Source organism: Dicentrarchus labrax, unplaced genomic scaffold (assembly GCF_905237075.1).
Source record: "Dicentrarchus labrax unplaced genomic scaffold, dlabrax2021, whole genome shotgun sequence".
Lineage (NCBI taxonomy): Eukaryota > Metazoa > Chordata > Actinopteri > Moronidae > Dicentrarchus > Dicentrarchus labrax.
Window position 1 is genome coordinate 13,730,285 of NW_026136708.1, and position 27,692 is coordinate 13,757,976.

Here is a 27,692-nt window from a genome sequence, read left to right on the forward strand (position 1 = left end):
CAAAACTAAACACAGCACACAGACATTTTTCCCTGAGAAAGGATTTACATTTCTGTTGATCAAACCTTAATTAGTGTTGAACAAAATAAGCTAACAGCTTATAACTCTAAAGAATGTGCTGTCATCTTTGGCATGGCTGTGATTTAGACCTCATATCAAATTACGTTTTATGTGTTTTATGACGTTACAACCATGTGTTTTACATGCAGTGTTTATGTATGTATGAATGTCTCAGTCTGTTAGTATTTACCTTGTAAATTATACCAGGCACGAAAGGGCATCCTCGTAAACAACAGCTGTTGATCATGAGTGGCATTTGTTGACTTGCATGTGCTACAATAATTGCAGCTGACTGAACAACTGATCATTTAAAGGACCAGTATGTAGGATTCAGTGGCATCTAATGGTGAAGTTACAGATTGTAACCATTTGAATACACCTCAACCTTTCAAGTACCTAACATACCTATGAACGTTAAATTCAATTTATTTACACAAGAGTTATCTGATTTTCTTTCTCTTTTAGATTCTGGATGTCCTGTGTTCCCTCTGTGTTTGTAACGGGGTGGCAGTGAGAGCCAATCAGAATCTGATCTGTGACAACCTGCTTCCCAAGAGGGACCTGCTGCTTCAGACTCGACTGGTCAATGATGTTCAGAGGTAAAGAAAGAGAAAGGTTTCTTAAAGGTTTTGTTGGTTTTAGTCAATTTTTAGTAAATGTGAATAAATGTTTACAGGTTCAGACATTTTCAAAGGCTTTATGATGGCCTGTTTAAAATTTAATACAGATGTTTGTGTCTTATTGTGCTTGTTCTAGGTGGGTTGATGAAAGGATATTTGGAACTAATCAGAAAGTGTGGCTTTTTGTGTTCAACAGAATTGACTTACTACTACTATTTGACTCTTAAACATGCTTTGTGTCATAGAAGCTTCCTCTCTTATCACCTCCAGTATGAGGCCAAACATCTTCCTGGGCATGGCTGAAGGTTCAGCTCAATATAAAAAGTGGTATTTTGAGCTGGTGATTGACCAGGTGGACCACTTTGTAACCGGAGAGCCGACCCACCTGAGGGTAGGCTGGGCCAACACTAAAGGCTACGCACCTTACCCCGGGGGAGGAGAGGGATGGGGTGGCAACGGTGCCGGGGATGACCTGTACTCTTACAGCTTTGATGGACTTCATCTCTGGTCAGGTAAGCACACATATAAGACTAGCCAGCAGTGCTGGTCTTATGTATTTTGAATAGAATAGTTATAGTAGTGTTTTACCTCTATGGAGTATGCAAGGTGTGAATGGGTCTTAACTGAAGTAACTCATGGTCCTACAAATGTATTTTTTAAATCCTCTATGAGCAGTAAGGTGCTACATGAATGCAATTTTTTTTCTCACTGGTTTATGCTCTGTTAGAAAATGATTATATGACCCTTTTGTAAAGTAAATTCCAAGTAGAATTGGTTCTGTTAATTTTGACCTGGATCTATTGGGTACTAATTTGCACCATTGCAGTGAAGTAATTCTTAGTCAGTTATGGTGCACAATACAAAAAAAAAAAGTCTTGTGGACTTGGAAGGTCTTTGCCTCAACAGAACTTACTGTGAATAATGCAGGAGCCGGCTGTCCAGTCTCTAGGCTGCTCTTTTCATTTTCCACATAGTGAAGGACAAAGTCAGAGCACAGTGACAGTGATTTAAAATTCCACCACACAACGTCCACCTTAACCTTTTATACACATTCCTTTCAAGTTGAACACACAGCAAATCCCATAGTTGAAGGTGATGATTTCTGTATAAGAGGAAATAACTAGTCAGCTTGGTGCTTTAGGGCTTTAAGACTTTTCAATATCCCCCATTCTCTGCTCTCATCCTAAAGCCATAACACCTATTGGACCTCTCTTCCCTTCAAAATCTACTAAAAAGCCCCATCACCTCCTCTCCTCCATTTCATGTCATCCCTTTTAAAGCACTCATCACCCATTTCTCCACCTCTCTGCTCCCCTCTCTTGTCCTCGCCCATCATCCTGCCCTACATTCACAATGACTTTGCAGGCCTAACAGCCATCCATCCTCACTCTCTGTCTCCGCCTGGTGTTGTCTAGGCCGAATCCCAAGGGCTGTGGCCTCCATTAACCAGCACCTGCTGAACTCAGACGATGTGGTCAGCTGCTGTCTGGATTTGGGCGCTCCCAGCATGTCCTTTAGGATCAACGGGCAGCCTGTCCAGGGCATGTTTGAGGACTTCAACACCGATGGATTCTTCTTCCCTGTTGTCAGCTTCTCTGCAGGTGTCAAGTAAGGCTCCGCATTTAAAATTAGGAAATGGGATGAAGAAGTATTCCCAATAGAGGTGCTTGTTTTATTTTTTGCTGTGACTGTTTTTATACTTGAGATGCAATTACAGATCGTCAGCCTACAACCACCTTATGTATAAAGCAATGATTTAAATTAAAAAATTACTGAAATGACCAAAGAAAAAAAGAATCAATACTTCCCTTAAAAGCCGCAGTCTTCTTAAAATTTTAATTATATTGATACTAGGGGTTACTAAGTACAAAATGAATTTATAGCCGAAAGATTTATGAGAAGGTCGATAATCCCTGCCTTTGGGTGGCTATACTCTCCACTGTAGCCCACTGTGTTAGATAATGGTAGGGGTGTGTGCACAGTGCTATATGCTGAATTGTATTTGAGAAGAACATTGCAGGTTGAAAAAGTCAATGAAAAACTAAAAGAAACTCTTTCAATACCCCTGGTGAAGTTAAGAGTTATATTATTACATAATGTCACGCGGTGTTATGTAACTTCTCATCTCAGAGTCCGTTACCTGTTGGGTGGACGCCACGGAGATTTCAAGTTCCTGCCACCCGCTGGTTACTCTCCGTGCTACGAGGCACTGTTGCCCAAAGAGAAGATGCATGTAGAGCCTGTGAAGGAGTACAAGAGGGACCATGAGGGGCTCCGTGACCTGCTGGGAACCACCCAGTTCCTCTCCCAGGCCTCCTTCATCCCCACTCCTGTTGACACCAGCCAGGTGAGGATAGGACCACCAGGGAAATTTTGCTGTTGCATCAATAAATTCAAGATACAGCAAAGAAAAAAAAAAAAAAGCATATTCTAACTGGAGCCAACATATGTAGTTATTTTAGAAATGTTCATATATTCAGTTTGTGTTATACACCTGTTATATAAATTTGCAGTGGCCCTGAAGCACAAAGGCTAAATAAATGCAGACTTAATAATGAGTTTCTACAGTCCCCAGGAATCTAATAATTGCATGGTCAGGCAAAAAAAAAAGAGAACTGTTTTGTTGGCCCATTGGCATCTTTTTATCATTCGACTATACCATCTGCTCCCTCTCCTCTTTCTCTGCAGATCGTTCTTCCTCCTCACCTGGACAACGTCCGGGACAAGCTGGCAGAAAACATCCATGAACTGTGGGGGATGAACAAGATTGAACTGGGCTGGACCTATGGCAAGGTAAACCTGCTATCCATCATCAAATTTAACAAACAAAAACACCCTGGGTCTGTTTGGATACACACATAAAGGTCAACTCAGGCACCTCCCAGTAAAATGTATGCTAATGGCCCATTAACACTAATATTTCTGTCCTTCTGAAGTACATGACAGCAGTTTGGGTTTGGCTGCTGCCTCAGTTTATTGATGTCAGCATTAGTACACACAATTACAGAAAGACTGTTAAATGCTCTGTGCTGGAGTAAATATCAAATGCTTTACTTTGTAAGAGTAAACAAGAATTAGCATTACCTACTTAAAAGAACTTATTGTAAAGAGGTCAGGTGAAGAAAAAGCAATGAAAGTGTCTTTTATCTTAGTGATTTGTTTCAAAAGTACCTAGTTTTCCGTCAGATGTACTGATCAATTTAAACCAGCTTTCATCTGGATATTGTGTGTAAAACAGTTGTTTCCTGCTGTAAGAAGACACTATTTAACACAGTTTAAAGTGGACAAATTCCTCTTGTAGCAAGCACAGCTCAGAAAATGCTTCACTCAATAAAATGTGGAGTAAAGGTAAAAACAACTAACTTGAATATTTATTTTAACTAAAATATTTTACTAAAGTAGTCTAAAGTATTTAAGTACTTGTATTTTAGACCATTTTCACCTCTTTGTCATAATCAAAGTTTAGAAGTAATGTAATCTAAAATAAAAATGTGAGACTAAAGACTACAACCAGCACTGATGACGACTGTAGTTGGTAAATTCTGGTTGGATTTATTTTTTATCAGATGAGAAACTGTTTATTTTTCAGTTGGATGCTCAAACATTTAGTTTAGGGTGAAGTGGGTAACTGCAGTTAGCCTTCACAACATCTTCACAGTCACTGCATGTTCATTACATTCTGCTGTAAGTCAGATCCCACACGCTGCCTCTTTTGTACTGTAGTGGTCATCACAGAATCATTTCCCACTGAGGCCATTGCCACAGCGACCGTTTAACAAACTTAATGACTGTCTCACCTTCCAAGAGTATGACATCCACATTAATTAAGACTGGGAGAAAGATCCACTCGGGGGGGGGGGGTAACCCAGGTCTTGCAGTTTATTAAGGACAACATTTAGGTCCAAACAGCTGCTTGGTATTTAATTTTGTTGTAACAAGCTTCAATGAGTTCAGAGTGACATTGCACTGAATCCAGGACAGAAGCCTCTTTAGACAGGCAGCAGATACTTGGCAGGCAGGATGATAATAAAGTTGGGTGCAGCTTCATTGTTTTGTATCAGAGTGCTTGGCCTTACTGTGTATTGCTGATATCTTTTGTGCACCTCAGTTATATTTAACCTTTGTCAACAGAAGACTATCAGAGAAAGGAGTCACCGGCAGCGTCTTATTGAGAGTCTGGGCACAGCAGTAAATTTCTCCCGGTTGACTCTCTCCCAAACAGCTGAGCCCCTCCTTTGAGCTGATTCAGGCTTATCTCTGCTTCGTTAAAAAATCAACACCTGAGGCTTGAATTAGTCCAAGTGGAAAACAAACAAAAATGCATCTGCCAACGTCCACAGCAGATAAATTCGGCTGCAGTCCATTTTTTTTTTTTTCTTTTCAGACTACTGAGCCACGCTTAATCATATTTTCCTTTGGGGTGTTTTTGCTGTTATGGATAGACAAACTCATAGACCAAACAAAGAAAAAATTAATCCATATTTGTTGCTATGGCATGATGACACCCGACTACTTTCTCCCTAGATTCGTGATGACAACAAGAGGCAGCACCCTTGCCTTGTGGATTTCGCCAAGCTGCCTGAAACTGAAAGGAACTACAACGTGCAGATGTCCAGTGAAACACTTAAGTAAGGCTGGGCGGCCTGCTAAATATTCCAATTACCTATTCATGGAATTGCCTCTGCTCTCTGGTGAATGCTGTGCGAGAGCAGATTAAGGCTCAGATTAAAGCAGTGCTTGTAATGACTTGCATCTCCTGAGTGAATTTCAGTATTGATTTTGAAGAAATCTTGGTTCCAAAACTTATTTGAGCCAACTACTGAGTCATCTCACTGTAAAAACATTTGGCTTGGCTCTATAAAGCGATCTCCTGTTATAGTGAGCTTCAATCAGGTATGCAGTTTGTCAATTACCTACTGTTGGGGCTCTGACTGCCTTGTCTCTACACAGCCAGCACACTGCTGCTATTCGCAGTGTAACTATTGATCGACTGGGATTTATAAATGTCTAATGAGCTGTGTTAAAAAATGTAATAGTCTCTCGATGGTTTCTGCTGGTGTAAGGCTGAAGCATATTCATCTAACAAAGTGTAATGGGGCTTGAGTATTGGTATCAGTTATGGTCTTTATGTCTCTTTCTGTTTTAAATTTATCTTTTATCCTCAGGACTTTGTTGGCTCTTGGATGCCATGTTGCCCAGGTCAATGTTCATGCTGAGGACGATCTGAAGAAAATCAAACTTCCCAAAGAGTAAGTTAGCAATTTTTTTTAAATCTTATCACAGCTTCTGTTTCTTGAATATCAAGAAAAACAGCATTTCACGCTATGTTACATAAAATGATCCTTTTGAAGTCATCTACATGTTATGGGATATGCTTGTAACCATATGATTGCTTTACTGACAATGATAGCAGTTTACATCTTGTAAGAAAGAAGTCATTAATACATATATTTATTCAATTCCTGTTTTTTTTTTTGGAAAACAGAGAGTTGATATAGGTGACAAAGACATTGTTTCTTTCTATGATTGTTATGTAATTGTTACTGTTTTAAAGTTGAGTGTCTGAACCTCATGAAAAACATGCCGCCAAAGTCACTGTAGCGTTTTTGTTGTTTACAAAGATCTTTGCCTTTGTTGTTTCTTCTGCAGCTACATGATGTCTAATGGTTATAAGCCTGCGCCGCTGGATCTCTCTGACGTGAAACTGACTGCAGGTCAGGAGGTTCTAGTTGATAAACTGGCCGAGAATGCACACAATGTGTGGGCCAAAGACAGAATTAAACAAGGATGGACCTATGGCATCCAGCAGGTAAAAGTCATTATTCTTTCCATTCAGAAAGGAACTGGCAGTACAATGGCCTCGTCTTTCATTTTAAGTATAGTTAGTAGCTAAAAATAAAGGCATTTCATTGGAGATTTTTGCTGAATATAATTACAGCGCTTAAAATATAAGCTACCTTAATTGTTTGGCGCATTTTTTCTTGTTTGTGTCAGGATTTGAAGAGCAGGCGTAATCCTCGCCTGGTGCCATATGCTTTACTGGATGAACGCACTAAGAAATCTAATAGAGACAGTCTGAGAGAGGCCATCAGGACCATGGTTGGCTATGGATATAACATCGACCCCCCAGACCAGGAGGGTGAGAACATGTTGCTGTCTCACAAAAAATTAAACTTTAATATATTTTTTTTATTATAGGGGATAAAAAAATAGAGGCAGATTGAGTGTTGTTGGTCAGGAGATAAAGTATAATCATCTGCAAGCATGGCTTGATTCCAGTTAATATTTAGGAGTGGTGTTGTGTAGAATTAAGTACAAATCCTACATAACATGCAGCTCCAGTGTCACCTCCACACAGTAGGAATATAGTATTCACAGTGGGATATTTTGGCTAATAATGTTTTTATTAAAACAGCAATGAAAACTGTCGTGAAGCCAGCAGCTATGGACAAAAGCAGTACTGTATGTTGTCCAGTTTCTTTTGGCATTTTAACACTACAGTTTTCCAAATTGTTACATGCCAGTATGTTGAAATATATTCTACATCAAGATGTTTGTTGGTATATTATATACACTAATTATTATAGTATTATACTAAGTGCACGCCATATTTTTATATTTAGTGGCATAGCCAATATCTTTAATCAGTTGGCCTGTAATTGTATAATTTGATACTAATGCTGAAAATGCTGCCTTAATTACATATTCTACCGCTGTCACTTGTTTTTTAATCTACCTGTCAAGTTGGCAAGCATCACTTTTTCATGTCTCTATCTATTCTTAGCTGCCCATGTGTTTGATGATCAGAACATCGAGACCATCCGACTCTTCCGTGTGGAGCAGACATATGCGGTGAAGACAGGAAAGTGGTACTTTGAGTTCGAGGCCCTGAGTGGAGGCGATATGAGAGTTGGCTGGGCCAGACCAGCCTGCAGACCCGATGTGGAACTTGGAGGAGATGATCAGGCCTTCGTCTTTGACGGATACAAGGTAAACCAGTTCTGTTAGGATATATTGTCTTTTTTATTTCAGCAGCAGCAATAGTTTTTCTATCCTTGCTGCATTATAGCTGTACCATTAGTAGAAGGGTAGATGACTGGCCAGGCAACAAGTTGTTTGAAAAATTTCGGGTTTGAAAGGACACAGTTTTATAATTTTAAATTTTGTGGATAGTGCCATACTAGTTATGAATCAGTATAATATGAGGTGAATTTTAGATTGTGGAGGAGAAAATAAAGCTTAAAGATTTAGATTGTTCATGACCATTTTTTGGCTTCCTTTTAGAAAATGTTTTTATTAGCATTCAAGATTACCATTGATTGATTGATTTGGCAATATTTTGGCAGCTTGTACAGAAGAATCACTTGAATCATAGGTTTTACTACGTCATCATATTACATACCCTGCAAAAACCTCAAGCTTTGTCTTTGTTCCTAAGGGTCGACGGATGCATGCAGGCAGCCGCTACTTTGGACATCCTTGGAAAAAGGGTGATGTGGTCGGTTGCATGATAAACATGGAGGACAAATCCATGATATTCACCCTGAACGGAGAACTCCTGATCACCAGCAAGGGCTCTGAGCTTTGCTTCACTGACTTTGAGACAGAGGATGGTGAGGGCTCTATACCCCAGTGAACTTTAGTGCTAATTCATTAATTTATTCTGCTTGTGTATCTTCCTCAGTATCTCTAGGGGTATGACTGTGTTTGTTTGGCAGATAGCATGAGGATAACAAAAAGAACAGTATAAAATGCTAATGATGTTGCAATTTAATGAAGTCCATTGTGGCATTTGCCCATTACTCTGTAAATGAACCATCAAGATAGGAAAAAGTCTCAGTGTAGTGGAATAAAGTTAAATAATGTATGTATGCTTGCATACATGTCTGTACATTGATATGAGTTTTCCAAGGCAAATGAAGATTAAGTTTAAGTTAAGTTTAATAATTACTACTAATAAATAACACATTCCTAATTTTGTATGTCCCAAGATGTCTTTTTATGCAGGGTTATAAAGCCACCAGACTAATTAAATGTAGCTCTCAAGGTCAGAGAGACGGATCACATCATTAGTGGTAGGGAAACATCTGAGTTACTTTTTAATTAAATCTGCAAAGTAAGGTTCTTCAGCTTTGTTCAGGGAGGACCTTCTCACATTGCAACAGGGGATGGCATGACTGGATGATATTTAATATTACTGGCCCTGCAGACCCATCAATGTCCCTTTACCCTCCTCCAGGTTTCATCCCTGTGTGCAGTCTGAGCATGTCTCAGATTGGACATATGAACTTGGGCAAGGACGCCAGCACTTTCAAGTACTACACCATGTGTGGTCTCCAGGAAGGCTTTGAGCCCTTCGCTGTCAACATGAACAGAGAGATCACCATGTGGTTCAGCAAGCGCCTTCCCACTTTTGTCAACGTGCCCCAGGACCACATGCATATCGAGGTAAGGAATCATTTTCATTGTTATTAGCAATGTTCTGCTGTTACGTTTATAGCAACGTAATTACAGTTTGGCTAGTTTCTATCTCACTTTATGCATACAAATGTAGTTATAATGAATGGTGCTGCTGGTGGTGATGGACAGATTGATGTGTAGCGATTTTTCTTCTTTGGATTTTGACTCTTCAGGTGACAAGGATTGACGGAACGGTAGACAGCCCTCCCTGCCTCAAGGTCACCCACAAGACATTTGGCACACAGAACAGCAACAATGACATGGTCTACTGTAGACTGAGCATGCCTGTGGAGTTCTACTCTGTAGACAAGTTGCTCGATGAATCATTGAAACTCAGGTCAGACGCTGGAACAGCAGTGGGGAACACTGTTACGATGAAAATAAAAAATATAATTATGAAGAAGCAGGAGTGGAATTGTCTTTTTGAACTGTGCCTGGCAGCTGCAATACAAAAAAAAAGAAAGATGAGATTTTCCAAGATCCCTCTGTTGCTCTTATAACCTGCTGCTGTGTTTTTGTCTCTGCAGCCATCCTCCAAAAGAAGATGGAACTGTTGACTATGGAAGCATCACAACTGTAAATCAACCCAAATTCTCAAAGATACACTTGGAATTTGAAAAATATTGTAATGCTCTCAGCTCTGTATTCACTAAGTGTAACCAATTGTGCTGTGTGTATTTTATGGCAGTATTACCACTCAGTGAGAGTGTTCGCTGGACAGGACCCTGCGTCAGTCTGGGTGGGCTGGGTCTCACCGGACTATCATTACTATAGCAAGAACTTCAGCCTCAACAAGACGCAAACAGTCACCGTCACCCTGGGGGATGAGAGGGGCCGGGTCCATGAGAGGCAAGTTCCCTGCTTTTTTAATATCCAGAGTTTATAGATATCATGAAACATGGATAGGTGTAATATAGACAGGGAGAGTCAGCAGATTTGCTGCGTTCTCTGAGGAAATCTGGCTGAATCTGGGATTTTTAAAAAATGTGCCACCTTACAATAATTTAGTGAAGGTCATGCAATTTTGTTTTAAGGGCCACAGTGTGAATCCTGTCCTATACAGAGTCCCTAAGGACACTATGAGAAAAATCATTTCTTGTGATAAATGTAGTTTCCTTACAATACCTTTTCTATTCCCTAGCATCACTTTTTACTTTACCACTACCACACATTATGTATGTATGCTAAAGGCCAAGTACAAAGTGAAATTCATTTAGTTGATCCATTATAATAGGGTAACGTTGGGTGTTGCAAGAGAATGTAAGAAGCTGAAACATGTATCGATGAGAATGAGATACTATACTAGAAACCCCAAAACTATTGCAAGGAAAGTATTTTGGACATTAACTTCTACATTTGGTATTTCACGGCTCTGTCCAATTAGCAAATTACTGTCAACAAAAAACAAAAAAAACATTGCCAGAGAAAACGACAAATACAGTTTTAAACGTTAGTTTAGGTTAATAACATCTTTTCTTATGTTGTGATATAATTGTTGTCAACAACTTAGATTTTATTAGAATTCCTTAAAGTAAAAGAGCATCCTCACACACTTCTAAATTACTTTACATTGCACATTAGGTGAGATGCTCATACCAGATCTTATTTGCAGTATTTCTTGACATTAGAAGGACAAATAAAACATTTTCACAATTTAAAAAGTATGGTAAGCTTACACTTCCAAATTTCCCATAAACCATAACTTGACCTTGGAATGGCATAAACAAGTTACAAGTTCTTTATTTTTCGTTCATTTTGCTTTCCTGTGGGTGTTTACATTCATGTGGAGTTATGCATGACAAGCTCATTTTCTGCTTTTGTTGCCACAGTGTCCAAAGGAGTAATTGTTACATGGTGTGCGGAGCAGACGCAGTTGGCCCATCTGCCTCCAGCCGCTCCAACTCTGACCTGGAGATCGGCTGTCTGATCGACCTGGCCACTGGCCTCGTCTCTTTCACTGCCAACGGCAAGGAGCTGTCCACAACATATCAGGTAAATAAGAATAATAGCACAGTAATGGGACGCTGAGGACTAACTTACAAGGACAGGCTGCCTCATAAAATTCAGTATGTGTATGTCGTTATTTCTTTCTCCTGTGGTAAATATACGGTATTTTGGGTTACTACTCAGCTTCATAACCATTACATTCAGTGACTGAAAACTTTTTTGTCATAATAAATCTGTGGGATAATGGCACTCAGGCATATTTGTATTGCCTGCACACACTCAAAAGATCCCTTCGAGCTGTCCTTCAGGTAACGTAAACAAATTTGCACTGCAGTAAGTTAGACCTGCAGAAGGGCAGTTAGGAAATTATACAGCTGAATTCTCATCTGTTTTCAATACCAGAGTCTTAACAAAGGCAGACATCTGCTCAGTAATCCTCGTCTCGCCTCGCTGGTCTCAGATTTTTAACGCATCATATTGAATACCTGACTAGACATCAAAATGATTCCTTGAGAAGCTTTTATCACCCAAGTCTTGTTTCTCATCTTTATCTCTGTTACTGTCTCCCGTTTTTCTTTTTTTTTTTCTTCCCACTCCTTGATTTAGTCGTGAATTGGCATTTTTGAAAGGAGAAGCCTTCTGAGGGAATCTAGGGGCTTTTAACTTGATGAAAAGCTTCTTGTCCCATTACAGCTTCAGAGCTGTGGTTGCTTTTCCTCTCTCTGTATCTGTCTTTTGTCTCTGATGGCTGTCATCAATACGCCAACTGATACGTATTGAACTCGGATTTAAAACACCAGCTAATCCGGGCTTAGAGGTTAAAAGCCCTCTGACATTTGCTGAAATTGCCACCAGAACAGACACTAGAAGAGCACAATAAGAATTACCCACGGTTTCAGATTCCAGGGCAGATCTGACTGAATCTCCATTATGCAGTATTTCAGCACTTTTGTATTATTTTGGTGCATTATTAAATCCTATCCTGTCTATGTCGATGACTGAGCTTTGTTTATTTTCAGGTTGAACCAAATACCAAGCTGTTCCCAGCTGTGTTTGTACGCCCCACCAGTGCAAACCTCTTCCAGTTGGAATTTGTCAAGATCAAGGTTTGTCTCCTTTCAAATGTAACAATATGCAATGAACATGATATGGTGTGTAATGGTAAATGTTGGTATTGTATTTATCTCTCATTTACTAGTACCATGGTACATCTAACCTCATTTACATCATCCCCATCATACAGTGTATTTAAAACAAGTATGCATGAGGTTTCACTCTTAAATAATCACACACTGGTCAACAGACCTACGTTATAACTCTGTGACCCATATTGGAGGTTTTTGCTGTCATTGATTAAGTATTAAGCTCTTAGGTCTGCACCTTAACTAGCTGCAGTTAGAATTAAACTAATAGTAAATACATTATGCTTTTATATACAGTATACACACTACTTGGGATGATCTAAGGATAATAATTACGGATGAAATATAAATTAAGTTAAACTTTATTTTGCTCAAGGACCCCTCAGGCACCACATATTTAAATAATTGATAAATGTTTTTAGAATCTAAATGTTTATTCAAGAAAGTGTAATATTCAAACCAAAAGCACACAACACATATAATTGTTAGAATTGTTGTCATTCAATGAAAATTATCTTTCCTCTTTCACATTGCTTCCCATCCTCTCCCTGTGCTCCCAGGATGCAATGCCACTCTCGTCTGCCATATTTAAAAGTGAGCACAGGAACCCGGTGCCGCAGTGCCCGCCACGACTGGATGTGCAGACCATCGTGGCCGTGCTGTGGAGCCGGATGCCAAACACCTTCCTCAACGTGGAGACTGCCCGGGTCAGCGAGAGACACGGCTGGGTGGTCCAGTGTCTGGAACCGCTGCAGATGATGGCAGTACATATACCTGAGGAGAACAGGTCTGCAACATGTGATGTAGACTGAGAATATACACTGTTAACACCTTCAGATGCAGTATGTGACTGCCTCAATCCCACAATGTTATGTTTATGTTTTCATCGTCTAGTAACACAAACAGTCAGCTCAGTCAGACGAGAGCCATGCCAGGTGCTTTATTGCTGTTTTAATCCTTTGAGCATGAAAAGGGGCGGCTGTGGCTCAGAGGCAGAGCGGGTCTTTCCTTAATCGGAAGGTTGTGGGTTCAATTCCCGGCTCCTGGTGCCACAAGCATCCTTGAGCAAGATACTGAACCCCAAATTGCTCCTGATGCCGTGCATCGGTGTGTGAATGTGTATGAATGAGTTAGTTTCTGTTCGATGGACTTTGCCATCACTGAGTGAATGTGTGTGGAAGGGTGAATGTGGCATGTAGTGTAAAAGCGCTTTGAGTTGGTCGGAAGAAAGGCGCTATACAAGTACAGGTCCATTTACCATTTACCAAAAGTAGTTCATTGAGTACATTGGTAATCACACAATGTAACATCCTAGTTGAGATGATTAATAGTCTCTCCCTCACACAAATTGGGGTTGTTGGCGCAAGTATTGTCAGTATTTAGACCAAATCTCTTATAAACTCTCTTGCTTTCAGTTCCCAATGTGCAATCTGACTCCTGTCACTAAAAACAGAGTAATTATCTTTTTAATTCATGCTCTGGTTGTATACTATTGTATCAAAGTTAATATATATGATTTGACCATGATTTTGATTTTAAAAGTTGGGAAAATTAAATGTTTGTCTCTTTTGGTGAGTAGTTCAATTGGTAAAAAATGATTGTTTAGTTTGCCACCTTGTATATACTGTTCAACAGTAAATGACCACATGGTTCTCGTTTACACTATTCTTTTCTAGATGTCTGGACATCCTGGAGTTATCTGAGCATGAAGACCTGAGAAAGTTCCACTACCACACACTGAAGCTGTACTGTGCCCTCTGTGCCCTGGGAAACACCCGCGTTGCCCACGCCCTGTGCAGCCACTTGGACCAATCACAGCTCCTCTACACCATTGACAACCAGTATCTGTCTGGCATGCTGCGACAGGGCTTCTACAATGTCCTTATGAGGTTGGTTTAAATGTAACATAATCAGATATGAACTTTTTTAAGAATTGTAATTGCTTATTTAGTTTTTTATTAGTTTTTTTAGTTTTCATCTTTTCCTTCCTGCAGTTTTGCAAATTGACAAATTGGATTTTTTGTCTGTCTTTGAGATAGAAATTGTTTTGAGAGATATAATAAATGCTCCTGTCATTGATACTAAATGAAAGTCTACAATAGTGTTAAAAGTTAACAACCTCAACTTTCATGCACAGAAAAGAAAAAAAGTTGGCAATATTTGTACTCATCAGAGAATCTAATGATGATCAATGATAGAATGATAACTTATTACAACTTCACCTCCAGCACCATTAACTGTTAAAGTGATGGAGCAGCACACAAGACCACAAAGTACATTTATCATAATAAATGTTAATAATAGCTCTGTGACGTATTTGTATTGCCTGCACACAATCCACTGTAATTCAATCTCTTTTTCCAGTCAATAAATTCAATAAATTCTCAACCACACAGACAGAGGATTGGGATAAATCATGTATTATTAATGTCAACCTGCTACTATCAAGACATCATGCTTACCTCTGTTATCACTGAAAATGCAATTTTATGTGGATGGTGTTAACATCTCTGTGGGTGGGGAGTTTTCTTTCTAAACTGTGACAACAAAGAGTTCAAGAACTCAGCCTCTCACCAGCTAGTCAGGTAATTGCTGAGTCATTGTTATTGATCAATAACCCTGTCACCTCCAAGAGATATATTATGGTACTTTTGTGCTGTAGGGCTGTAGAAATCTTTACCAGTTTCACATTTATACAACTTGGGAAAGATATTTTTAAACCTAGACTCAGAATTCTGAATGGTTATTCCTGATAAGCGTAATGGCCAGTGCCACTAGGTGTGCAATGATTAAACTGATTCTTCTCCTCATTGCCAGCATCCATCTTGAGACAGCAAAGGAGGCTTGCCTAATGATGAACAACGAGTTCATTATCCCTGTGACGGAGGAGACTCGCTCCATCAAGCTGTTCCCCGACGAGTCCAAGCGGCACTCGCTGCCTGGTGTGGGCCTGAGCACCTCCCTCACACCTCGGGTCAACTTCTCCCCCGTCGGCATCATCAGCACAAAGCGCCCACAGTACCTATACAGCCCCCAGATCCCTCTGGGCATCCTGAAAGAGAAAGCCATCAGCATGCTCTCTGAGGCTGTGCAGGGCGGAGGCTTACACATCCGAGATCCGGTAGGCGGCAGTGTAGAGTACCAGTTCGTCCCCATCCTGAAGCTGATTGGAACACTGTTGATCGTGGGAGTCCTAACCAGTGATGAGGTGAGACTGATTCTCCTCCTGATTGACCCCAACGTGTTTGGAGAGGCCAAGGAGGGTGAGGAGGTCAAGGGGGATGAAGTGGCAGGGGAGAAGGAGGAGGTGAGCAAGAACGAGGAGAAGGCTGTGGAGGCGGGAGAGGAGGAGACAAAGGAGAGTAAACCGCCCGTTAAAGGCCTCCTGGAGAAGTCACTGCCCGAGTCTGTCAAACAACAGGTAATGAAAATGATTATAAAACATGCTCATACATTTCAACGTTTGAATGTGAGATTGAAAATACTCAAAAAAAAAAAAAAAGTCCATCAATTTATATGCCAAGGTTTTAATTAAATTTTAATTTTACCCATCTTATTTGCCTTCATTTGATTTGGTACACTAATTTCTCATTTGTCAGCGATACCGAGCTTTTGTGATTTATCTCTTACTGGGAAGTGACTGCATGTTTGCTAAAGAAGGCAGTGGTTGAATATTAATATTCCTGTCAATGACAAAAAGTCCAGAATACTGTTAACACTCAAACATGGCTTTAATCTTTGCATTATGGTGATGGAGGCAGATAATCTCTTGGAAATGGCAATTATATCGGAGGTTTCTCTCTTTCTAAGTAACAAAACACATTCAATCAGTTGATATAAAAATGATCTTAGTCAAAAACCACATCAGACAATACAGACACAGACAGAAAGGGAAACCTTTACCTCTAAATGTACACTAAATATTCATTCATGTTAAATTATATCTTTGAATTCTTCATTCTTTTTAGATGTGTGAGCTGCTGCACTACTTCTGTGACTGTGAGCTGAAGCACCGCATCGAAGCCATCGTCTCCTTCTCAGACAGCTTTGTGTCCAAGCTGCAGTTCAACCAGAAGTTCCGCTACAATGAGCTGATGCTGGCACTCAACATGTCCGCTGCCGTCACTGCCAAGAAGACTAAAGAGTTCCGTTCTCCCCCACATGAGCAGGTACAATACTACGATGCATGAGTCCTGCATGGGTCCAGTTTTGCAAACCTGCATCCTCCCACACCCGCAGAGCTCAGAACCAGAACCAACCTGTTACCCACAATTATCCCCAAGTCAAATCCCGACCCGACCCGTTAATATAAGACCTGCGATCCGACCCGTGGCGCATGCTACACACACAGTCATATTTTAACTTGTGCAATTATAAATGTTACATGTAGAAAAATCATAATTAACCTTTAAGCTGAATTAGTCACCAACTGTTGCTACTCACTATGCTGCTGCTGCTTCCAAACAATCAGCTGGGCACTGATGTCAATTAAGCACTGTGTCAGTTCGCTGAATCACTCTCCACACACAGGTTGATATGTTTCGACATACAAACTTTACAGCGGTTTGGCGGTCTTAGAGTTGTGTTATTGGAAAGGTTTCTGTTAACTTGCGCAGCACCTGTGCTCCTGCTACAACTGCATTTTCCTCAGAGGATGTGCAAGCTTGCAGCTTTCACAATAAAAGAAAATCTTGGTGCTGATATTTAGCTGAGGTAAACGTTAAAGACTGCACAGTCATTTTCATTTCTAATTTCTTTACAAAAAATAACACATTTTCATTCTAACCCACTGCCTGCCTGCGTTTTTTTTTTTTTTTACCCGTACCGTACCTGGTGCAGATCTCTGCTGCAATGGACCAAACAGCGAATGAGAAATTGTTTACATCCTGTTTGAGATGTAATTTATGTTCAAGGTTGTTTAAGGTATTATATTGGAACAAAACCCCAGAATGATCAATTGAGCCTTGGGGTGCAAAAAAATCAATGAGCTTGACTGGAACGGAGTGTGACGCAGAGACTGGAGCGCAGGCTTTTGGAGTTCTCTGAGAGCCTTTTAGCTATCGAATGTTTCCTAACTGTAATTTCAGCTGGTATTCCCAACGGGTAAATTGGGCCATATGTTAGGCTAAATTGAAGTTGGAGTGAGTCTGTGCACTGAAAGTTAAATGGTTGGCATTTACGAGCAGAAAATTATTATTAGTCCCAAAGGGAGAATTTACATTATACTGTATTTAGCTTCTTAGAATTGAAAGTAAGTTCATAGCTTAGGATGCATTGTGAACTTTAGAAACCGCATCAATCCACTAGCTTATAGGTTAGCCTTGAGATTGTTTGTAAGGTTCAGTGCAGGTTGTTAAAAAAAACAGAATAATAAAGCTCAAACAAGTATAAAAACGGAAAGTCAAATCTGCTAAATTTATAAAAACACCTGTTTGAAGAGAGCATAGATGCTACTAGGAAACCTAAATCAAACCAGCAGTCTGTGCTATCTGAACCTTTCAGACCAAAATACCCTCCTGAGGGTTTATTTGCTCTCACAACACATGTTGAAGCAATCGGCCTTTTTAACTTTTGAGAGGTCAGACTCAGGTTTCATTGCCAGCAGAGCAATGGTCAGTCTGGGGACAGACCGGACTGTGTAACTGTTATTGTTTATTTGGGTCCACATTTGTTACTCTGGTAACAGCTACTCTTCATTAGGACCAAAAATTGGGATTGACTCGTTATTGTGATGAATAAGCTAATATTGGTGGATATCGTGCAACTATAGTCACATGTATGTACTGTAAATACTAGAGATATGGGAATGGTTGGACCAACTCGCATTCATATTATAATTTAAGTGTTAAGATTTTCAAAATAAATGGATTCCTCTGATCACCTTTTTAAAAACTCTGTGTTTCTGGTTTAAAATATAAAAAGTGTAGATAATAGCAGTTAAAGCATTTTTTGACACCCTGTGATTTAGTATTCGATCGTGCTGCTTAGTGGCTCACTGTAACACAAACTAAAGCATGTTCATGGATCTTAGTTGTGCTGTCCTTACATCACATGCTTTCAGTGTCTTTCAGCTCACTGTGTAATAACTGCGTCAGCATACTGAAGTGCCAGGGGCTCAGATCCTTGTCCCTAATGAGGCTCCATTTAACATCAGTTTCTCTTTCAGTGTGTCTCAGAGCCAAAGTAGAGAGGCAGAGAGAGGTACAACATTATTCTTCCTGCCCAGTAGACAGAAAGTCCTTTCAGTCGTTTTCTTTTATGTTCGTGTACAGAGCACTAGCTTTTGCGCCGAGTAGAGTTCTTGCATATAAGACAGCAGTGAGCCAAAAGTTTAGATCTGCACGACTGCAAAGCTTTCTCTTTTCAGAATGCTTAAATGCACTTCCTCTGTGCTGCAAAAGCCATGTAAATAAACACAGCCTTACAGCTAAACTCTGATCCCTGAGAAATGAGTAGTGTAGTGGTCAGCAGCAGGTGTATACTGTAGGCAACATTCTCCAAGATCGCTGTATGTTCCTCCCATGGTTTATTAAAAAGCCCTGCCAAAAATAGACATCAGAATCGCCTAAACTGGACTCTGCATTTGCTTTGCCCGAGGAAGCATCTCATGTATATTTAGTTTGTTATATAGTTAGCTTATGACATGCAGCAAGCACAGCAGATGTATAACTATTTAGGGTAATTCATCATTAAAGCAATTTTATGTCTAAGCAAAAAATACTTGAAATGTTTTTTAATTTTTACTTGTCACTAAACTGGCTGTAAAATGCTCCAGACTATTTCTCTGCATTGATCAGACAGATACTATCTAAAAAGCCCATGTGAGCACTCACTGCAAGAGACTAATTCTGTTGTTGAATGTGACTCAGAATAATAATGGTGCTATCCTCTCTGTATGCCAATCCTCTTTTTATTAATTCTTTCACATTCTTCTTTCCCCTGTGTGCTTATTTCTCTAAAACAATTTTTTATATTCCCTTCCCCACTCTCTGCTCTTCTAACCTTATTGTTCTATTTGTCTGTTTCCTGCAGATTAACATCCTATTGAATTTCAGTGCAGGGGAGGACTGCCCCTGTCCCGAGGAGATCCAGGAAGAACTCAACTCCTTCCATGAAGAATTGCGACTGCACTGTGGTAGAGTCCAACTTCTCCCTCAGTTCTTTTACACATATTGTTGATTTTGGTTCATAGATGTTCATACTTCAGGCTTGTTGAAGGTATTTTTTATACAAATAGATTCTTCTTGACCTTTGACTAAATAAAACAAAGCAGTGGTTGTTGGGGTGTGATTGTAAAATCACAAGCACTTGTCATATGCCACTTGTGAAACAGAGGCTACCAGTCATTGACCTTGGCCTGATCTGATATAAGAAATAATACAACGCAGAAATAGTTGTGTCTTAACATACTACACCATGCCCTTTTTAACATATTTGAACTTGAAGGAGAGTAACACGGTGCACATCTGAGCACTTGATGCAAAATGTTGAAATTCTGAGTGTCAGAAATGTGTTTCCCCTTGCAGGAATTCCCGTGGAGGAAGAAGAGGAAGAGCAAGACACTTCGATAAAAGGCCGTCTCCTTGCCTTACTCTACAAAATCAAAGGTCCTCCTCAGAAGACAGAGGAGGAACCCACAGAGAAGGAACAGGCTGCCCCCAGTAAGTAACTTTAAACAGCAAAAAGGAAAAAGCACTTATAATCTCATTGATTCTTAAAAAAAAAACCCAGATCAGATGCAGAAACAGATTAACTTTAATTCATTAAAAAAAAACATTGGTATTGAAAAACCTTGAAATGGCGAATAGGTACAGATTTATCTATCATAAATGATACAGAACATAAGACACTGCCCGGCTACTAGTATAAAAATTTCTTTGCTTCAACTTGGGGTCAGTACTTTCAATATTCTTCTCTGCTGCCCATTGCTGAAAGCATGGCTATGTTCTGTTTCAAATAATACAAGACTAATGGACAGCCACTGCAAGACTCCCTGCTATAAATTTTAATGCCTTACTGCAGCCTCCCACACCTTGCCTGCATTATTGAAAAGCTTCATAAGTGGACAGATGATGTGATTCAAGATGATTTTGATAGACCTGCACTACCTTTTCTACATCATATTAAGATTGCATTGAAGTAGGTGTGTTAAATGATGGGTGAGGAAACAAGCTGCTCCTCTTCCAGTCCATCATCTTGTCACGTTTTAAACATGTAAATGTTATATTCATGTCTAATCTGTACATTTAGTATTATGTATTTTCTTGTATATTCAAAGCACACAAAATCAGTAAGTGCACTTTTTGGAAGGCTTTTGAATTAAAATTTGTACTACAATTTCATCATTCAGTATTACGAAAAAGAAAAAAAAGGTGATGATTTCCATCCATTTCATCAAAACGGACTTATTATGACTCATTCCTTAATCTAGAAAAATAACCAAGATATTCTCAATACAGTTCACAAGATGAAGCTTTGTGGGATGTCGAAGTACACTGTTGCAAGATAAAATTGTGCATTTCATTTATACCATTACATAAAAGCTATTATAATTCCACATCTACTTCAGATACACTGTGACTACATCTTGACCTATAAAGATGGTTTTAATTAGTTTAAATTCGTTGTAGAAAAATTATTAAAATTTAAATATTTTAAAACTCTGAGCTGAAAAAAGTTAAACATTTTTATAAATGACACCATGTGTCTGTGTTTGTGGTCATTTGCAGATTAGTTTGCAGACAGGGTAGTTTGCTGTGTTTTTGATGGCTCCCATGTGATCTACTGTTTGAGAGGATGCAGAGCAGATGTGAATCTGTGAGACATTCACCTTCAGGGCAGCTGGCTTCCTCTCTCTCTTTGTATCTGTCTCGTCTCTCATTAGGATTCTGCTTGAAACGGCCCCTTTGTTTGCTACAGATGTTGGGGTGTTTGACTTAAACACTCAAAGTTCAGCGATAGCTCTGGAATAATAATGTTATCATTTGGAGAGGTGCAGCGTTTGGCTACAGCTTCTACATTTATCACTACAGGTCACTGAGTTTCTCTGTAGTCATTTTATTGTTGCTTGTCTGTAAGATTAAAGTTGGATGAGACCTTAAAATAAGGTACAAAGGATCACCCAGACTTTACCCCCTTTTACACTACTTTTACCGTAACAGTTACAGTTTGTCATCCATCTATTTATATTGTATTTTGTGCTCTACTATGAATCTGCATGAAATACATGAGGTTACAGCCACATTATTCCTGTTTAATGAAAAACCTTTTTGAGGTGCCTGGGGAACACAGCCCACAACTATTTCTCAACAGTCTTTGGAAACAATTTCAGGCATTTCCTTCCAAGGTACTCCCCTCTGGGGTGAAACGTTTGAAGGACAAACAATAGTTAATTATAGCCCAACCTTTTATAAGTCAATTTACTACAGGAAGAAACGAGTTGAGAGTATAAGATATTTTAGGAACTGCATTTTGTTTTTAAAAAATCAATGGTTATCTTTGAATCCAAACATTTAGAGTCAAGGTTTGCTCAACTCATGAGTGAATATTGTTTGTGCTATCGAGATTTTATGTGGCAGGGCAGTTTAGGATGATTGTGTTTTGCATCGTTGGGTTAAGGCGGATACAAGGGAAGAATAAAAATAATTAGCACTGCATAGTTAACACAAATACACAAATAGTGAATGTAGGTAGAGTGCCTGAGATTTACAGACTCATATTTTACATGCAACATCACAGTTTGATATGTATACATGCTCAACTGAGACACCTTGTCTAGTATTGGACAGGATACTTACTGGATTTGTCTGTTTATTAATTTACTGTATTCATGCTTTATAGTCACATATCACATCATATCCAATGACAAACTGCATTCCCAGACTTAAGGCATCAAGCCAGTTAGAAATTACTTTAGAATACACTGATAGTTGATCTGCAAACATCCCCTCATTTACTATATAAATGCCAACATCATCAGTGTATATAAATGCATAAGGTTTATGGTAAGGTAAACCTTATGTATGTATCAAATTACAAAAGTAGCAGCACAACCCACCTTATAGATGTATATCTGATCTTGATCTTATGAAAATAGGAGCATTCATTTTCACCTTGACTCTATTTTTGAAGTAGCACTTTTTGCTTAGTTGTCTGCTGGATTCTTGCTGATTATACAAAATACATACCTTTTGAGCACATTACACACATCATTTCAGATTGTTTGGTAAATGCCTTAAATGTAAAAATATAAACATAATAATCACAGTGCCTCTGACAGCCAACAAGCTTCACTATGGCTTCTGATCAAATCATCCACTAGCAGCAAATGCTTGTATGATGTTTTAAACTTAATGCTGAGAGTGCCAGATGAATTATGACTTCAGTTGTTCCTACATAGAAACAGTTACTTTTCACTTCTAAACCAGTTAACAGAATACACATATACTAAATCAAAGGACTGCAAAACTTCTGTATATATCAGACCTAACCAAATTCATTGCCCATAAAGTATTTATGTTGGCACTTATAAACTGCAATAGCCAAAAGAAAAATACAGCAGTTATACAATACAATACAATTTAAAATAATACTAAATACTACAAATTAAATTCATACATAGACTTGTGTTGGCAGTGTCACTAAACAGTGGGATAAAATAATATAACAGTATTGTTTTCGTATTAGGAATGAGCTAAAATACTGTAAACCATTGTTTAAAAATGTAAAATGACATTCCTGATGCAGCACATGGTGCTTATACAGTGTGAGCGTGCCTCAGCATTTGGTTTTCATATCAAAAATTAATCTGGTTGCTAGACTTTGCATTCTAATTGGTACATGCTGGTTTTGGAAAGAGAGTCTGTTGTTCCACATACCCTTTTTATAGTCCTCTGAAATATGTGGTTTTCCTTATGTATGTGTATTTGGGTGTATCTGTGTTTTCCCTTGATTCATGCATAGGATAAAATAACCCAGCCACAGATCCTTGACGTATACAGTAAACATCAACGCAATAGGACTGCAAGCCCAAAAGCATTTATTCTGCCTATACCACAGTACACCTGTTATAAATATGGCACATTTTTGGCACAGAACGATATTATAAGACAGTGTAAGGGCAGAGGTACAGAGAACAATTGACTAGATGTACTGTGTGCTGTCTCCAATTAGTTCCAGTTTGTTTAAAATGTCAGGATGCAGCTGCTTCATCTGCCTACATTGTTTTTAAAAAAGCATTCAACAACTTTCCAAGTCAGTATTTCCAAACTCCATTCTAAGGTAACAGTTAAAGTCATAATGCATAATAATATTAACTAGCTCGTGAACATAGAACATAGGGAAATCTCTGGCACTTTAGCTGCTAAATGCTCCACTTAAACAGCTAAAGAGCCAGAGATTTCTCTCTGGACTTGGTAGAGACTTACGTCAAATGAATGATAATGTTTGAAACATCTGTAACTGCTGGATGCATAAATAAATAACAAATCAGCATAGGTAGTGATGATATAATGATATTGTTTATAACTTATTTCTACTACCCCTGTCAGTCAGTTATTGCAGGCTTAATCAATCAGTAGCAAAAGCAAGTACTTTATTAGACGTACATCGACACTGCACAATTGCCCATATGGATTACGTCGCAGCCAGTTTCACGTCTGCTGGCTGCAACCCTCTCGCTCAATACTGGACCAATTTCATAAATTGTTGTCCCCATTAGTCACTTGGACTCAAAAACATGGGAAAATAGCATCCAGGTTGAAAATTAGTACGTTTTGCTTTGTGGGTGGAGGAAGGTTTTACTACCTCAGTACCAATATTTACTGTGTGGTGAACTTCTCCAGCTAACCTGAAGGAGCTGATCTCCCAGACCATAACCAGCTGGGCTCAGGAGTCTCACATCCAGGACCCACAGCTGGTCAGAGTGATGTTCAGCCTGCTAAGGAGGCAGTATGACGGCATCGGAGAGCTGCTCCGGGCCATGAAGAAATCCTACACCATCAGTGCCGCCTCAGTGCAGGATGCTATTAACCTGTTGGCATCTCTGGGTCAGATTAGGTCTCTGCTCTCTGTCCGCATGGGCAAGGAGGAGGAAAAACTTATGATTGATGGGCTTGGGTAAGAAATTTGTCTCAATAATTGCACTGACATCTAGCTAATAATTATTATACAGTTGTTCCTCATTGTCCATTGTTACTTGCTTAGATACATTTCCACTATCTGGACAGTATTTAAGATATGCTGTATATTTCCTCAAAAAGTTTTAATGTATCATGACCTTCACAAATCACCTTCCTTGTGTTCCCAGCGATATCATGAACAACAAGGTTTTTTACCAACATCCCAATCTGATGAGAGTGCTTGGAATGCACGAGACTGTCATGGAGGTCATGGTCAATGTGCTGGGAGGAGACAAGTCGCAGGTATGAAGGCGTGTGACCAGTTATTGACATTTTGAGACTCAATAGGACTGTATTATTAGCTCTATTAGCTGAGGTCAGTACAACTCAGTGCCACAAACCATCTCAATTCAAGGTCCACTTACATGCTTGTTCTGGAGCTTTTGACAGTTGTCATCAGCAGATTTTATTTGTTTGTTTGCCTCAAATACAGGGAAGAAGACTGCTAGCAAGTAAACATGGATGTAAATGATATAAAAGTTTTAAAAAATATTTATTTATTTTTATAATACATTCAACACATTTTGTTGAATAACATTGAAAATAAACAACTTTTGGTTGAATACAAGAAGCTCTACAGGGCACCTTTAACCTGCATTTGGAACAGAGGAACCTAGTTACAATTTGTGTCACAACCATAATTTTTCTCAAAAGGGTCTTCCTCTCAACTTAGTAAAATCTGATGCCCCCAGAAATATCAGGGTGGGATGTGCAGTACTAAACATCACTGATTGGGAAAAAATATATACATTTCAAACAAACCGCTCTCTTTGAAATCCATTATAAACACATTTGCTTAATCTTAACTATTCTTTAGATGTGAGTGAAAATATACAAAAAGTTTAGTTTTTATTTAAATCCAGAGTTTTATACCTGGGGCTGTTTAATTAAAAAGCCATGATAGAGGGTTTTTTATGCATAGGTTGTATACTGATCCAGGGAAAACAAATTTAACCCCTAAGTAGGTGAGGTAAGCCAAGATCAACAACCTAATACCCAGAAAACCCACAAGGGTAATGGAGAGGGCAGAGGAGTAAACTAGGCCTGGGAGGGCAGAGGCAAGAGAAGGGTGAGAGGGAGGCCTCTCAGGCCGGTCCTTTTTGGGCAGTGCTGACAGAAGCTTGAAGAGATGGTTGTGATTTAATGCCGTGGCTGGTGCCAAGCATGAATTGAACCTCAGACATAAAGACCTCAGAGAAACATTCAGGCCTTCACATCTGACTCCAGACTAGTTCACTGCCACTTGATATGTGTCCTTCACTAACTGTGGCCATATAAAGCGACAGTACCACAGCTTGTAAGTGTTTTATCAGGTTTACTCCTTGATTATCTCAAATGTTGGCTCAGTCATTGTGTGGTATACTATCAAACAATGATTTAGTCTGATAATTGATTTTCTACTCACAAAATGAAGAATTCTTTAGTATATAATTATGGCATAATGTGAATACACTGTGAAATAAAACGTTTAAGTATAGGTTTTCAAATTTTTCAACCCAGACTTAAATAAAATGTTGATTCCTATTCATGCACAACATTACCACCCATGTAGAATTAGTACTGAGTAACCTTTCACAAGGCACCAATTTAAAAAGGAAAATTTGGTTTAGCTGTCAAAAACAACCATGAATCTCCTTTTAGAAGTGTCAGCAGGATTTAAAGTTGAACAGTTACAGAAGATAATAAACATATATCTCTACATATTTACTGAATGTAATTTGCCGGAGGTATGGTGAGGATTTACCTCCTCTGGCAATTTACTTTCGTCTCCAGTGTGGACAAAAAGATTTATGCTCAGAATGACCCCACAGAAGTAACACCATTATAACAAAATGGCTTGAAGACTGAATGTTTTTTCCAGTTGTTTCTGTTGTGAACAGAAAATACATTTTATTTATTGACTACACTTTAAGCTTTTATCAGAGCCAAACATATAAAGCTCAAAATCCTCCAGACATATCAAAATAGATTAGAATCCGCCGGAGCTGCTGCAACTGGGGAAACTGCCTTTTGGGGAAAGGTTATGTATTGTCCTCAAAAATGGTTTCTTGTCTCGCCTAACAATGTCAGTTTGGCTCATACAGAATATTTTGGAGAATATTCACATTAAAACCTGACCGTCCTCAACTCCAAAAACTATACTGCTGTGTGCGGAGAAAGAATCAGGCCTGGAGATATCTGAATGTAACTGGAATGATGTATGTGAAAGCCAGGCTAATGCTGCCTATTCAAATACTTGGAGATGGTTCTGTTGGAAGAACATAATATGATTTTTTTGTAACTGAAATGTATTCAATATATTCAAAAACATGATGATTGCTTGGGGCAGTGTGCCCAAAAAATGACTGACCATTATAATAATTTTGGGCTTGCCCTTTCATTCTGTCATATTGTTAAGAGATTGCTAAAGAAAAAGGATGACAATCATCTGGAATAGAAGTTGCTCTTTTGTCACACTATACTTGGAAAATCCCAGACAAACTCATAGCTTAGAATGAATATTTGTTTAAAATGTTGTCCAAGAAAGCCATCATACAGAAATGGCTGCAGCAAAACCCTATTGCCAATAAAATAAACTGTATGTAAAAATGAGCCTTCACCGTAAGACTACACTATTATCAATATGTAAAATACTGGAAAGAATGTGTTACATATATGTTCCTATAAGATATAACCCATAACAAATGTAATTGAAAGACTTTTCCTATATAATGTTAGTAAGTATAATGTTGCCCATGTCCACCCTTTCTTTTTAAATAAAAATAAAAATGTATTCATTTCATTTTTATCCACAGGAGATCGCCTTCCCCAAGATGGTGGCCAGCTGTTGTCGTTTCTTGTGCTATTTCTGTCGTATTAGCCGTCAGAACCAGAAAGCCATGTTCGACCACCTGAGCTACCTGCTGGAGAACAGCAGTGTGGGGCTGGGTAAGTAGTGGTAGACTTCATAAAATGACACCGTCTACTCTCTTATTATTGACTGACAGTTGCCATACAGCATTCATTTCTGTTCCTGTTAGTGTATATCATTCTGGGAGAGGAAGACAGATGTTTAAAAATGTATGGAAAGTGGTAAATATTAAGGATAAGCAGAAACTACTGAATAAAATGATGAAAGATTTCCAGACAGGGAAGATGAGACGATGGAGGAAAGTTAGAGGTTATAGCAGAAGAGAAAAATATTAAGAGGTTTCCCTGACATATTTAATTTCTGTGAGTATTTACCGTACTGTAGGAACTGAAAAATTGGCCTTTTACTGCTCCCAAAGTTATGCAGAATTTTC

At 39.0% G+C, this 27,692-nt stretch overlaps 1 protein-coding gene across 5 annotated transcripts in view; it reads left to right on the forward strand.

Annotated features, from left to right (window-relative positions):
* Positions 1-27,692, forward strand: part of ryr3 (ryanodine receptor 3) — a 111,578-nt gene that overhangs the window by 41,722 nt on the left and 42,164 nt on the right. For all 5 annotated transcript variants that reach the window (XM_051409995.1, XM_051409997.1, XM_051409996.1 and 2 more), the window contains 26 exons: positions 526-659; positions 951-1,192; positions 2,096-2,288; positions 2,811-3,027; positions 3,369-3,473; positions 5,205-5,308; positions 5,846-5,929; positions 6,330-6,489; positions 6,675-6,819; positions 7,465-7,670; positions 8,119-8,293; positions 8,920-9,128; positions 9,314-9,477; positions 9,668-9,716; positions 9,829-9,989; positions 10,970-11,132; positions 12,107-12,193; positions 12,790-13,016; positions 13,906-14,118; positions 15,047-15,650; positions 16,198-16,398; positions 19,262-19,364; positions 19,756-19,890; positions 24,073-24,346; positions 24,537-24,651; positions 27,204-27,336. In XM_051409995.1, the coding sequence (XP_051265955.1) occupies positions 526-659; positions 951-1,192; positions 2,096-2,288; positions 2,811-3,027; positions 3,369-3,473; positions 5,205-5,308; positions 5,846-5,929; positions 6,330-6,489; positions 6,675-6,819; positions 7,465-7,670; positions 8,119-8,293; positions 8,920-9,128; positions 9,314-9,477; positions 9,668-9,716; positions 9,829-9,989; positions 10,970-11,132; positions 12,107-12,193; positions 12,790-13,016; positions 13,906-14,118; positions 15,047-15,650; positions 16,198-16,398; positions 19,262-19,364; positions 19,756-19,890; positions 24,073-24,346; positions 24,537-24,651; positions 27,204-27,336 (4,603 nt within the window). The remainder of the gene's footprint in view (positions 1-525; positions 660-950; positions 1,193-2,095; positions 2,289-2,810; positions 3,028-3,368; positions 3,474-5,204; positions 5,309-5,845; positions 5,930-6,329; positions 6,490-6,674; positions 6,820-7,464; positions 7,671-8,118; positions 8,294-8,919; positions 9,129-9,313; positions 9,478-9,667; positions 9,717-9,828; positions 9,990-10,969; positions 11,133-12,106; positions 12,194-12,789; positions 13,017-13,905; positions 14,119-15,046; positions 15,651-16,197; positions 16,399-19,261; positions 19,365-19,755; positions 19,891-24,072; positions 24,347-24,536; positions 24,652-27,203; positions 27,337-27,692) is intronic.